This window comes from Vulpes vulpes, chromosome 6 (assembly GCF_048418805.1).
Source record: "Vulpes vulpes isolate BD-2025 chromosome 6, VulVul3, whole genome shotgun sequence".
In the NCBI taxonomy this organism is placed as follows: Eukaryota; Metazoa; Chordata; class Mammalia; order Carnivora; family Canidae; genus Vulpes; species Vulpes vulpes.
Window position 1 is genome coordinate 106,627,511 of NC_132785.1, and position 14,298 is coordinate 106,641,808.

General features: G+C 47.7%; 1 protein-coding gene across 4 annotated transcripts in view; it reads right to left on the bottom strand.

Annotated features, from left to right (window-relative positions):
• DPF3 (double PHD fingers 3) overlaps positions 1-14,298 on the bottom strand; it is a 258,874-nt gene that overhangs the window by 128,549 nt on the left and 116,027 nt on the right. For all 4 annotated transcript variants that reach the window (XR_012002230.1, XR_012002229.1, XM_026008532.2 and 1 more), the window contains exon 3: positions 8,978-9,085. Coding sequence is in view for 2 of the 4 variants with exons in the window: in XM_026008532.2 (XP_025864317.1) it covers positions 8,978-9,085 (108 nt within the window). In the remaining 2 variants the exon portion in view is untranslated. The remainder of the gene's footprint in view (positions 1-8,977; positions 9,086-14,298) is intronic.

The following is a 14,298-nucleotide window of genomic DNA, read 5'->3' on the forward strand; positions in this document are numbered from 1 at the left end:
GCCCGTACGTCCCCGTCGGGAGGGACACCGTGAGCAGGCAGGGGGTAACTGGGTGGCTTTGGTCTGATGACCCGTGCTCTAAGCGTGCTGGGATGGCACGTGTGACCACGGAGACCCTGCGGTGGCTGTGCCAGCTGCCCCGAGGACACATCCTCTGCCAGACCCAGCTCCCGGAGCCCTGCGGGGTGCATGCAGTGCTGAGACGACCCTGGCTCGGTCCCCCAGCCTGCCAGGAAGGCAAAGAGGGTGCCAAGAGTCACAGCGTGAGGCGGGAGTGGGGGGACTGGCCTGCCCACCTCTTCCCGACTCTCCTGCTCCTGAGGCCAACAAGAGCTAAAGGAGCTGCTGTTGCAAACCTCCAGGATGGATGGCTGCGGGCTCTGACACTGCAGGAAGGAGATAAATGACTGGTCATTTCCCCCTGATGCACTTGAAGGCATCCATCCTCCCAGCTGTACCAAGCCCAGGGAGCCCCCCGCACAGAGCCAGATAAGCCCTGACAGATGCGGGTGGGAGCCGGAGTGTCCTTCCCCTCCGAAGGACACAGCCAGACTCCTCTGCAGGCCGGGAGAAGGTCACGGTGTCCACTGGCGCACACCTGGCTGGGGGCTCCACGGGTCCCTTCCCTCGCCAAGCATCTCGCCCACCCCCGCCTGGCTCATCCCTGCGAGGAGCACCCGGGAAAGGGGGAGGGCGAGGGGCAGAGGGAGCCAGCTGACAGGCTCATCAATCTCGGGCTACATGCTTGGCACATCGGCGTTCCTTAAGTGGCTCCCGGACCGGGAGGGTGCTGGAGGAGTCAGGGGGACTGTCTGGAGGAGAAGAGAAATCGCGCCGAACATCAGAGAGCAAATGGTGGGAGAAGCCTGGAGACTATTAAAATGTGGGCCATGTACAAAAGCAGTAGGGAACTAATTAAGATGCAGGATTTGCAAAAGCTGGGGAAGTTGGCCGCAGCCTGCTCCCATCTGTGGAGTTCTGGCAGTTTAGTGCGGCAGGGACAGCACCCTAGGCAGGCGAAACAGGCCTCTCCACCCCTGGCAGGCAGGCAGGACCCAAGTCCTCTCTGCCTGGATTGGCCCTCTTGGTTGGGGGGGGGGGGGGCATCTTTCTGAGGGTCCTCGTGACCTGCTTGTTGGTCTGCTGGGGCAGCCTCCGCTTTGAGGCACCCTAGCCTACCATCTCCTCGGGGGTCCTGTCCTTCTGCTTATGTTCCCCCAACGACGTGTGGTGGGTGGTGACTATCCTGGTCATTCATCCCCGGTCATTGAGTGGCTGCCAAAGAGAAAAAAAAAAAAATCCAAGGGAAAGTACCAGAACCCTATTATTCCTGGCTGCCTTCCCTCCCAACACCCTTGGAATTTGGCAAGGGGGGCAAAGAGCCGTGTTGCTCCCCAAGTATCCTGGAGCAGGAGGGATTTACAAGGCCTCAGGTACATTCCAGAAGCAGAAAGAACATCTGTTGTAAAGCCCTGTTGGTCTGAGAACGGCACCACAAACTTGTGTGTTGGGTCCTGGAGCAACATGGCGCCAGTTCCAACAGGCTCTCCCTTGGGGTTCTCTCCTTGGCCTCCCCGCTGTTATGCCCCAGGGGAATTCACTTCCTAATTCAATGCCACAGTTCTCCAACCTCTAAAACAAAGAGAAAACCTACCCTAGACCAGGGGTACCAAAAGGTCTGGGGTCGGAAGATGCTAAATTGATCCAAGCAGACCATCCAAGCATTTAATCCAAAGAGACACAAGTAAAAGTTTGTTCTCAGCCTTTTTCTTTTCTTCATTCAAATACACAAGCGCACACACACACACACACACACAAAGTGAAGTTAAAGGCCTCTTTTTTTAATCAGCTGGCTTTTGCCCAACATCTGCCCTGCTCCAGGGCCTTCTGGTGGATATTTACTATCCACCTTTCTCTCCTGCCAGCTCGGCTCCCCCTTCGCAAGGACAGAGCTCCATTCTTGGGGAAATGGTCCAGGGGAGGCCCCCTCTCTGGCACCAGGCCTCTGCCCCAGTCTTCACGTTGCCTGAATTGTGATGGCTGCGCCTTGAAACACCTTGCGTTCGCCACTGCAGCCAAGTGCAAGCTGCAGAGAACACTGAACTCCATTGTCAGTCGGCAGAGAGAAATAATGTTGTATGTGTTGTCCTTCAGACGCCCAGGCAAGTAGGAGGTTGCAAGATATTTATTCAAGACAGATTGGAGGGGTGATGTTAGGCGTGAGAAACACATAGGTCCAGGGACACAGAGTGTTTCCAAGTCCCAGAGAGCTCTCCCCAGCTCTCAGCCCCATTCCACCCGTGCCCGGACACATTTTTATTTTCGGCAAGTGGTGAAGAAACACCGGCAGGATGGCATATTCACTGTGAGGGAGATGGGATGAAGACAGCAGGATTGGGGGTGATCCATCGGTGTGTAATCTAGCCCTGAACAATGACTGAACGACAGCAGAGATGATCTGCCTCCCCACCCCTCACCCTGAGATGTGTCCTCAGTCCAGATGAGCTCTGTGCCTTGGGGGGGTGGGGGGGGTGGTATTGAACCAGAGGTAGATGGTCCTGCAGCCCTGTCCTCAGACTTTCCCCAAAGTCCCTCAAGATTCCTAATCTATACCCCTCCCCTTGCCTTGACCTGCTTTCCTGATGGAGCTCTCAGCTCTGCAGACCTGAGGTCAAGGACAATTCTTACCTGCTGGCCTCTGTTGCTGAAAGCTGCCTACCACCACTGGCAGGATTCAGGCCGGGACACAAAGGAAGACAGGAGGTACAAAACTGGGTGTTGGCATAATAAATTGCTTGTGGCATCTCCTCATTATCCATAGAGGGGCCTGACATGGAAGGAAACTCATGCCTTGAGACAACTGTGCTCCGGGCTAGTGCCCCCATCTCTCACAAATCAGGGGAAATCCTCTCCCTCTCCCCCAAGGAAATGAGGGTGCTGACAGTGGAGCCCAAGGGAGGCTCTGAGCATCACAGACATAACTACATTCCTGGAGCTTGTCAAGGGGACCTCAGGGGACTCACAGTGGGAGGCTGGGAGGGAAGAGAGAAGACAGGATGGTACCATAGGCGCTGGTTGGTAGAGGGGTGCCAAGGATTGATAGGTTCATTCATTGGTTTTCTTTCAACATAGACTTAGTCTTCTAGTTTCCATAAATTTAAAGAGATTCAGCTCAGGTTGGACAAATTGATTATCGATTTTCAGCAAGGTTTGCCCAAAAAGGATTATACATAATGTTGTGCAATTTGCTTTTCTTTTTCCACTTAACAATACGTCTTAGATATCTTTCCATTTTTGTTCCTACTCATGTCTTTAAAAGACAAAATATTATTCCATTTTACGAATATACTATATATTTAACTAATTCCCTATCAATGTACCTTCTGGTTGTTCCCATGCTTTGTTGTTATTATTATTGTTGTTGTTGTTGTTGTTATGAACAATGTCACAATGGACAACTTCACACATTGGAAATATACATTTGTGTATAAGATAAATTCCCAGCAGAATTTCTAGGTCAAAGGTCAAGTGCTTTTTAAATCCTGATAGGTACTAATCATTGACCTTCAAAAGGTTATACCCAATTCCACTGCAGTGTGTGAGAGAGGAGATCCTTAGCCTCTCCCCCAGCTCTGTTCCTTCAACTACTCTCTATCCCTGGGAAGATAGGCCTTCATTCACCCAGATGGCTGCCCCTACGTCCTAGGAATTTGCAGCAAATCCCCCAGGGACTCTCCCCATGACTCTACCCCAAGTCACACTCAAAAATGCCAACCAAAACACCTAGTTCTCTTTGAACCCAGATCAAAAAATAAGAGGCAGTCATTTAAAAATACTGTCTGAATTGACCCCGTGCTTGGAAGACATAACATCCTAAAGGAGGGAAAGAGTCCTCTCAGCTAGAGACTGCATTTTATAAACGACCGAGGGCAGAGCCATGGAAAGGTGGGGACCTGCCAAGGGGATGGACATGCCTGAGATCCAGCTTGTGCTCTACTTAACCCACCTGAAGGGACATCACTTTGTAAACATGCACCCGGAGGGGGCACCTTCTACTTTTGCACAAACGTACCATTCAGAGGAGCTGAGGCCCTGGATGAAGGCCCTTTCCTGACATCCTGGCTTGTGTGAAAAATTCAAACTCAGACATGTGGTTCCTCGAGAAAAAGAGTGATCCGTGCTGCTTCATGTTCTCTAGATGGGCCCTGATGCTTTGAGGTCTGAGGCTGAGGTGCCGTGACTCTCTCAGGCCGTCCCCTGGCATCTTCATTCCCAGCCCGCGGTGGCAGGCCGGTGCAGTGGTAGTTTGAGAGCCTGGCCCCCGTAGAATGAACTCAAAATGGCATATGGAAATGACAAACATTTGGCCCATGGCTTTGGGGGTCTGGGTTTTAGCAGGCTTAGCAGTAGATCTGATCCCCCAAAGAGGGGACACAAGTTCACCTGAGAAAGAGCTCAGTTATTTATTGCCGGCCTGGCTGTTTATGTTTCTCAGTGCCTAGATGCCGGCATGGAGGAACGAGCCCACCTTGGGGGAGCCCAACTTACTTAGGATCTTTGGCCACATTGGGATATGGTTACACCATATGTGGTTACCAAATGGCACTCAATTTTTCCAGAGAGGGTCCTCCCCCAGGAATCGAGTCATCTCAGGGGCTGGTCTTTATCAGCCTAAGACCTGGAGCAGCCACCTGAGCCTCTGTCCCAAGCATGAAGGCAGAGGCAAAGGAAACCTTTCAAAGGATCACGGATAGAGGCATGATGTGCTGGTGGGCACTTGTCTCCAGCAAACCACCAGCCCCAGGGTTCTTCCATTTCCCACCACCCACAGGTCATGACAGGCCCAAGGATGGGGCAAGTCCAAAGCCAGCTGTGACGCCAGCTGCTCCACATTCAGCCGCTGGGAGGCCAGTGTGCTCAAAGTAAATGTAGACAAAAGGGCCAGACACTCATAAAATAACTTCTCCCTCAGTCTCACCAACAATGAGACTGTCAGTTCCCAGATATGTGAGCAGCACAGTAAACCTTGCTTGGCTCTGTCCGCAGCCTGATTTCCCTAACATATAAAGCGGGCTTTTTCTACTGTTACCCTCCTTCCTTCTCTGCCTCCCAGGGCTATGGTAAGGACCAAAGGAAATGCTATAAATGAAAATGCTTTGTAAAGGGCTTTGCAAATTACAGTGTGCTGTTCAGACACTGGTTATGATGATGACGATGATGATTCAATCAGAGTTCCCCATCCCCTGGGTGGCAGTGATTGGTAGGACACACATAAACCCAGCCAGCTAATCAGTCCTTCCCAGGACTTCTCTGCCACAGCCATCGAAGGGGACTGCTTTCTGCTGAGTCTAATGAGTACTCAGTCTGGGGCTGCTGACAGCCACCCTGCCTGCCCCATGAGGAGAAGAGAGGTAGAGGCAGAAAGAGGCTCAGAGCCCTCACTATGATGTTTGAGCCCCTGGATGCAGCTATGCCTGAAACCAGGCCAACTTTGAGATTTACCATTACATGAACCAACTTCCCTTTGGTTTTTCCCTAGGTTAGTTTGATTAGATGTCTGACATTTATAACTAAAGGAATTCCAACTATCTCCTGGGTACATTTTAATCATTTTCATATTAGTTTTATAATCATAAAATAAAGTTTTTAAAGGAAAAGTTTTGCTAAAGTTTTTCTAAGTTAGTATACCTATGGGCAGCATAAAGAAGCAAAAAAAGCAATGAACAGCGAAAGCAAGCAAGTGGATTCTCCACTTGTTTCCACAGGAATTGCTGTGTGATTTTGAGTAAGTCTCCCAACCTGCCTGGACCTCATAAAATAAGAAATTGGAGTTAATAGTGTCTGAGGTGTTTTACAGCACAAAATATCTTCAACTCCATAAAAGACAATCCAATAGTCTAATACAAAGTATTCTTAAGAAAGCTTTCTAGGGGCACCTGGTGGCACATTCAGTTAAGCATCTGACTCTTGGTTTTTGCTCAGGCCATGATCTCAGGGTCGTGGAATTATGGGAGCAAGCCCCAAGTCAGGCTCTGAGCTCAGGATGGCGACTGCTTGAGATTTTCTCTCCCTCTCTCTCTGCCCCTCCTGCTCATGCTTGCGCTCTCTAAAATAAATAAATCTTTTAAAAAGAAGACTTTCTACATAAATATTAAGAATAAAGACTAACAATTTAAAATTATTGTCAAGTATTTATTTAAACTGACAAGTTATGTATGAGATGTCCTCACATATGAAATTTAATAGAAATTCATATATGAATATGAAAACATTCACTACATCTCTAGTTAAATTGGAAGGATTGGAGACAAAACTTGGGAACAGCCTGGTTAAAATAGCTGCAGTACATTCATACAATAGAATATTGTGCAACTGTAAAAAAGGAATGGGGAAATTCTTTATGTATTGATATGGCCGATGCCCGAGGCACATTTTTAAATGGAATGGGCAAAACACAAGGTGGCTGTGCTATGTCAAAAGACGAGGAAAGGTCATATGGATGTAACTCTTGGTGTGTACATAGAAAATCTGAAGAATCTCAAAAAACTGGTGCCACTGATTACCTAATTACCTCTTTGGAGACCAGGTCTTATTTTTCACTATACAATATATCCTTCAAATGTCAAAACACATGACTGTGTTGCTTACTCAAATTTTTTTAATTTTTAATTAAAGGAGTAAGGAAGGGGGTCTAAGAAAGGGCAAAGACATATGACTTAGGTGATCCTCATGGTTAATCTGAAGCCCAACTAGGAATCCCAAGCACCACTGTGCATATGTACAAATGGGGAAATATACCCAGAGGAGTATATACTCCAACATGGAGACATATCCAGCTAATGGATATATCTCAAATAATATGCTCCCTTCAAAATCCACACAGCCAACCTGGCATGTAGTTAACCTCTTGCTATTGTAAAGCTCTGGATGGAGTTGAATTAAACTCATCCAGGGAAGGATCAAGCCAGGGATTACCTCCTCACTCATCCATGGAACTTCTAAAAGAACAGGATCAATGATTCTGGAAGAAGGAGGAAGTCCCACCTCCAAAATAAATTGTTCATACCGATAATCATTCATGTTTTAATAAAGAAACACAGGTGATGGGGAGTCATGCCATGCAGACTTCTGATCTGGCCACCTGTAAGTCTTTAAAACCAGTGTTTCCCAAACTTCAGTGTGCATCATGGGAAATGAGGTCCTGGGGATATGGTAAACTGCAGACTCTGACTTAGCAGGTCTGGGCAGAGGCCCAAGATTCTGCAGCTCTACCAAGCTCCCTGAGGATGCCTGTGCTGCCAGTCAAGACCACACTTTGAGTGTAGTTCTAGAACCACCCCAACCAATATGGGCACCACTAGCCATGTGTGGCAAATGAGCACCTGAAATGTGGCCAGTCTGCATTGAGATGTGCTAGAAGTGTAGAGTACACACTGGAATTAAAAAACAATACAAAAAAAGAATGTACAATAGCTCACTCATAATTTCCATATTGACTATACATGCTAAGATGATAATATTATTGCTATGTTAGGTTAAATAGAATCTATAATTAAAACTAATTTCACCTGTTTCTTTTTCCCTTGTTTAATGTGGCTACTAGAAATATAAAATGACACATGTGGCTTACATTATACTCCTGTGAGATTATACTGCTCAGGGAGATGTGACTCTCTGACAGCCTGAGTCTCGGGAAGTTTGGAACAACCTCAGTCACCATCCTGAAGGGTTTGCAAGGGTCTGTAAATTCTGTAGGGCCATTGAGAACCTAGATGGAGCTCATTGAAAAATCTAGCCTCCACCCATCTCTAACAAATAAAACTTCTACGATGAGTGAAATCTGGGTTAAAATAACAATCAAAACAGGCTTAACCATAGAACCATGAGTAAGAGCATCCCAAACAACTGTAAATAGCGATTTTGCAGAGAAAATGCTGCGTGGGAAGGCAGGCGTGAGGTAACCTTGCCAAGAAGCCAGACTTAGCCAGGTCTGCGTTGTCTGGTGACAGTGGGAGGGGACACATCAGCTCTGCCTTTGTTCTACTTAACAGCACTGTTCCCACCACACTGAGTCACCTCCCAGCCCTAGAACCCCCAAAACCAGGGGCTCCCTTAAAACTAAAGACCCAGGGTGAGGGACGCCTGGGTGGCTCAGTGGTTGAGTGTCTGCCTTCAGCTCAGGGCGTGATCCCAGGTCTGGGGATCGAGTCCCATATCGGGCTCCTCACAGGGACCCTGCTTCTCCCTCTGCCTGTGTCTCTGCCTCTCTCTCTGTGTCTCTCTTGAATAAATAAATAAAATCTTTTTTTAAAAAAGAAAAAAAACCCAGGGCAATCACTTGGCCTTGGTCTGAAGGTAGCCAACTAGTCAGAAATGTTCTAATGGGTCAGTAGCCTAGAAAACTCACCAGTTCCTTCTGCATGGCCACAAAGCAGCCGGCATCCCCTAGAGGCAAATTTTGAACTCAGACTCTTCCATCTCCGTGCCCAAGATGGTTCTATTTTTAGCAACCGGCCCTTTTCATATAAGATGCTCCTAAAGCTCTTTCACAATAAGGGGCTGGGGGTCCACTCTCCTCAGAAACACAGAAACTGGGACAAGGTTTCTATACTTGAAATCACAGGAAGATATCACACCACCCAAAAGAGCTACAGCCCCTTGGGCCCTGTTGGGAAAAGCATTCCTCCTGGGCCTGTTCCCACCCCTGCCTGCTTGCTTTACCCCACGGGGTAATGAGAGAGAGATGAGAGAAAAGGGAAGACACAAGACACCAGAGGGAAGAGATGCTCAGGTGGATACATGGACACGTTTACACATGAGAATAGGCACAGAGGCACACCTTTGGGTACCATGGGCCAGGTTCACTCTCCCACAAAAGCTCTATAGACAAAGGAGCAAAGCTACCTTCTCCTGGGCCAGCCCAGCCCTCCCCACCTCTCCCGCCACTGGGCCCAGCCAAGCTCCAGAGGGTACTGACCAGGTTTTATTTCCAGCAGCCGAAGCTTCGGATCCTCGGGCGGGTGCAATCTTCTCTTCTTACGCCAGCAGCGGGCAGGGTATGTGTAGAGCTGACCCGGGGCAAGGCCTATGGACAGAGACAGCAGAAAGGTTAAAGGCTCCAGGCTAGAAGGAGCCTCGGAAACCTCCCTGTCCAGCCTTCTCACTCATAGTAAGAGGAAACTGAAGTCCAGAAAGGTAAAGTGACTTGTCAAGGTCACACAGCTGGTTGATGGAGAAGCAGGAGCAGTATCTAGGTCATCTGACCCCAGGACCCTTGCTCTGTCTGCTCCACCGTGCTGCCTCAGTAAGCCCCTGACCACCATGGGTGACTCCATCACCACGACCAAGACAGTTCTGCTCCCTGGTCTGGGGAGATCAGAGGGACCTTTCCAGATTCAACCTCACTACAGTGTTTCCAAGGCAGTGGACCTCCAGCTACCACCCATCAATTGCCCCCCTATACAGGTCCATGTTCGCAGGTTTTCTGCAAAGCAAAGCAACAGAAGTCAGTCTGCCTACCTATAGATGGCCTGAATCGGGAAACATTTCAAGGAAACAGAATCAAGGAGCCAGATCTCCTACCTACTAACTTTCTCCATCCACTACAAGCCTACTCTAGTGACCAGGCTCCTTGGCCTGCAGAGCCAGCTTACTTCTATATCCCTGCCCATTTGCCTGGGACTTACAGAAAGAAACAGGCAAGAGTCCAGTGGCTGAGTTTGTATACCAACCACACTGTCTCTCTATTGTCTCCATTTAGATTTGGCCTTTGGCTCCAAAGTTCCCCACCAGCATCATCTGTCATAACAACCACCCCGTGAAGAGACTTCTTACTTATTAGGCAACACGCTTATGGGGCCTCTGTGGCACATGGCATGGCAGCCAGAGGCCTTGGAGGAATGTGGACTTTCCACACTAGACCATGGTCCATTCCGAGAAAAAAGAGCAGGGGGTGGAGGCTACAGGGAGAGCGAGAGGGGCTTAAAAGGGATCAGGTGATGTGCAAATTAAAAAGACTGCCTGGTGCACCCCAGAAGAAACCAGTGGAAGACAAGCAATTCACTCTTGTCTGGAGTCAAAAGCCTGGTTCATCCAGACAGGAACTTTGTCTTATACTCATCAGAATCCCCAGAACGAGAACTGTGTCTGACACATAGAAGAATCAAACTAAACATTTGCTTAATAAATGAGTAAACAAATACGTTCCAGTTTCACAGTAATCAGTCACAACTCAGTCTTCCGTAGGCAAATGGAGCATATGACAACTGTTAGACCCATGTGGGAAGGTCACATCCTAGGCCTGGGGCCATAGGGATATTAAATATCAGGACCCCATTTCCATCTGCTGTCTGCCATTTGGGGATCTTTTGCAGAGGTAATCTATAAGAGTTTCATTGCTATATATCCATTTATTCATTTTTCATTTTTACTAGTCATCTCTACCCATTTATTGGTTTGAGTCCAAAGCAGAGGCAACTATTCCAGTACTAAAGGAAGTAAAATTTTCTAATTCTCTTTGTGTGCTAAGTTTCATTTCTAATCACATAGCTGCACTCACAGGTTGCAAGGCTATGAAGAAGTTGGAGGTCCCTACCCCTCCCCATTTGGGTTCTCAGAAACCATTAAGGGCCATGGAGCCTCAAGTTTCCAGAAAAATCTCTGATGTCCTAAGTTAAGGGATTTTCATGTCCAAGAGTCATCCTAATACTCAATTTTGTTGATAACTTCATAGCTTCTGCATAGTAAGAGGATCCCAAAGCTCTGAGCTCCCTGTGCTCTGAGGACCAGACTTGTGTTGATTTGGAGAAGACCAAATGAATCAAGCAAGACTGTTCTCCTTCTCATGAAAGGTCCAGTTTTGGACCTGTCTTTGAGGGAAGGCATCACTGGGAATAATTCAATCTTCTGAGGTGATTCACTCCAGCACCATGTCATCTCTGACCCTAGAAATCCTGAATGGCTGCATTGATTCTGGGCCCTTGAGCCACCCCTGAGGATAGTATGCCCCAGGACCCCAACAAAGGCCAAGTACAAGGGCTGACCCAGTACTCTACAATCCAGAACTGGTCCCACTCATCTTGGGTTAGTGATTCTTAATCCAGGCTGAACTCAAAAATCCAGACTGAACCTGGAGAACTTCTTAACATCAAGGCCAAAAATTCATGCCAGAACTACCTAATCTGAATGTAAGCAAGTGGAGGAATTGGGCCAACTATTTTTTAAAAAAAACATATTATAGATTTTTCCAATGTCTGGCCAAGAACCTCTGGATGTCTAAGCATCATGTAGTTACTGCCTGGATATTCTTTCTGATGTACCAAGACTGGCTTCATGGCCTTCCTGAAAGCATCTCAAGGTTCCAGTGCTTCTCCCAAGGTGTTGTCATTAATTGCCTGCTTTCTGGACTGTCTCCCCTACTGGTTTTATAAGACCCAGGATGACAGGAACTGTGTCCATCTCTAGTATCCCCCATACTTAGCACAATGCCTGGTAGACATATCAAGAAGTACTTATCAAATAAATTCAATCAAGAATGCCTGGGTAGCTCAGTAGTTGAGCAACTGCCTTTGGCTCAGGGCCTGATCCCAGGTCCAGGGATCAAGTCCCACATCAGGATCTATGAGGCACCTGCTTCTCCTTTTATCTCTCTCTCTCTCTCTCTCTCTCTCTCTCTCTCTCTCTCTGTTTCTCATGGATAAATAAATAAAATCTTTAAAAAAAATAGGAATAAATTCAACCAGAACTCAATCAAATTCAGAAATGCAGGAAGTGAATGACTTTCTATTCCTGGTTCCAGGAGACTCATCCACCCACATCCAAACCATCCCAGAGGGACCCCAGAGCTGGGCCCAGAAGTGTGTACAGAACCCACCCAAGATGGCAGTTTCTGTGCCTTAGGCTCCTTCTTGCCCCACAGACTGCTTCATAGTGTTCCAAACTGACCAAGAGCAGGTGAGTAAGAAGGGACTGGTCCAGACAGCACTCTCAAAAGACCTAGAAGACAAGAGGTCAAAATTGCCAACACTTGCCCAAGGGCCTATGCCCTCCCTGAGACTGCGGCCGTGGCACTTGGTCAGCAGCATCAAGGAAGCCTAGGGTCGCTCAGTTTATAGCTTTAGACCCACTGACTCTCTTGGTAGTAGGTAGTTTGGCCAGAAGAGGGGATTGTTTTTATATCATTCTTTAACTTTCTCTGATGGATTACAGAAGGCCTGTGGTGCAGAGGAAGAGTACATGAGTCCTCATACCACCACTCCTGTAACCTTAGAAATATCACCACACATTTCTGAGCCTGTCTCCTTATTCATAAGAACATTAATAATACCTACCTTACAGGGGCTGTTGTGGGGATTAGCTTATATTCAAGCAGAAGCTCTTTATAACATGAAGTCTTGTGCAAATGTCAGTTATTCATTATCATGAGTTAACTGGCTTAGATGAGTCTGGACTCTATGGCCATGTGGTAGGACAAGGCCCCCCACCCCTGCATGCCCATGCTGCTCTTTGCTCCTTTAGCCAAGAGGGTTGAAACAGGCCTCTCTTTGATGTCTGCCTTGACTCCACCTCATCTCAACAAGCAAATGGCCCCAGGAACTCTCTCAGGGCTCCAGCCCTCCTCCCTCGCCCTCCTCCCTAGGCTGACAAGCACCAGGGTGCCTTTATAGGGCCAACGCATTCAGCCCTGGAGTTCCACTTATAGAGGGACGAGCAGAGCCCCGTGAGAGTTATGTTGTTTATCTCATTAGAACAGGAGGCACATAACTCAAAGCCTGTGTGTGTGGTAGATGGAGGAGGGAAGGAAGGGGGAGGAGGAGGGAGTCACAGCTGCAGCCAGGGAAATTAACCTGAAGGAGTGAGCCTGGGGCTAGGGGGAATAGGAGAGGGTGGGGGGAAAGAGGCAGGACACAAGAGCAGGGACTAGTCTTCCCTGGTAACCAAGGCCACAGCTACCCCTCCATTCACATACCTCGCCTAAGCAAACTGCTACTCTGTCACTTTGAGCTCCAGTTACACCACTCATACTCATGTGCAAGCATCTCACACACACACACACACACACACACACACACAGGAACTCACACGCTTGTTGGAGGGAGAACTGTCTCCATAAAAAAAAAATCAGCAGGATGGGTTTTGATGCCTGTATGGTCAGCAGACTCCAAACAAGTCGCTTGTTACCAGCACTGACCAAATCACCAGGTAGATCCTAAGTGGCATTTTTATCTCTGACAGACACAGCATAAGCTTTAAGAATTCAATAGAAGTGGGATAGAAAAGAGAAGAAAGGATGATAGAGGGTAGGAACAAGGTTTGAAAAAGAAGGAAAGAACTGGAATGACTTCCTCTTCCCCCAACCAGAGTTGAGCAGTGGCAGTTCAAGACCACCCTGTTGCATCTCAGAGAGATGAACCAACAGCCACCACTGAAGACTCCCTGCAATGGAAAACTCACTACTGCACAAGACAGACTTCCTGTGGTTGGTCAACTCTTATTGTGAGAAACAGTTTCACTTCACCCTCATTTTGAATCAAAATCTCCCTTCCTGTAACTTATGCCAATTTGTCCCCTCTGTACCCAGGGTGGACAAGTGTCACCCATCTTCCAACCATCCATCCCATCTACCCACTTGGGTTTGAAGGACAGCAAACTGAGAAGCTAAGGAACAAGAGGGAATGGGAGTTACAGGAAAGAAGCAGTGACTATACCTACTCAGAACTGGGGGTAACACAATTCAAGGTTCCAAATTAAGAATCCAAACACTGCTTCCCTTTCTTCATCTCCCCCTTGCCTACCCCCTATTGGATAGGAAAGGGATGGAACAGCAGGCTGCTCTTTAGACTATCACTGCCACTAAAGAGTTCCTCTGCATATTGCTCCTACCACATACATCCACAATGGGTCACCAACAGCCTCCATATTTATAAACAGATAATGACACAAGCCAGGGATTCTTCACCAAGGCTGGGCATCAAAACTGCATACGTGCTTATTGGAAAAGGCAGATGCCTGGACTCCAGCCCAATCCTACTAAACAACCTACTAGAACATCAGAGATAACCAAGGCAATTGTTATTTGAAAAATTTTTGCATAAGGATCCTACTAGATCACTCTTACTTATATTTATACTTCCAAGGCTCAGGACATAACAGGTGCTCCATTAATGTTTGTGGTTGAAAACACCACTTTGAACCAACTCTACAGAGCTGGAAGGATGAGCAATAAGTCCACAGGTAGGGCTCAGAGAGTGGGAAAGACGTATTTCACAAGCATTTATACCCATGATATTTCCTGATTCT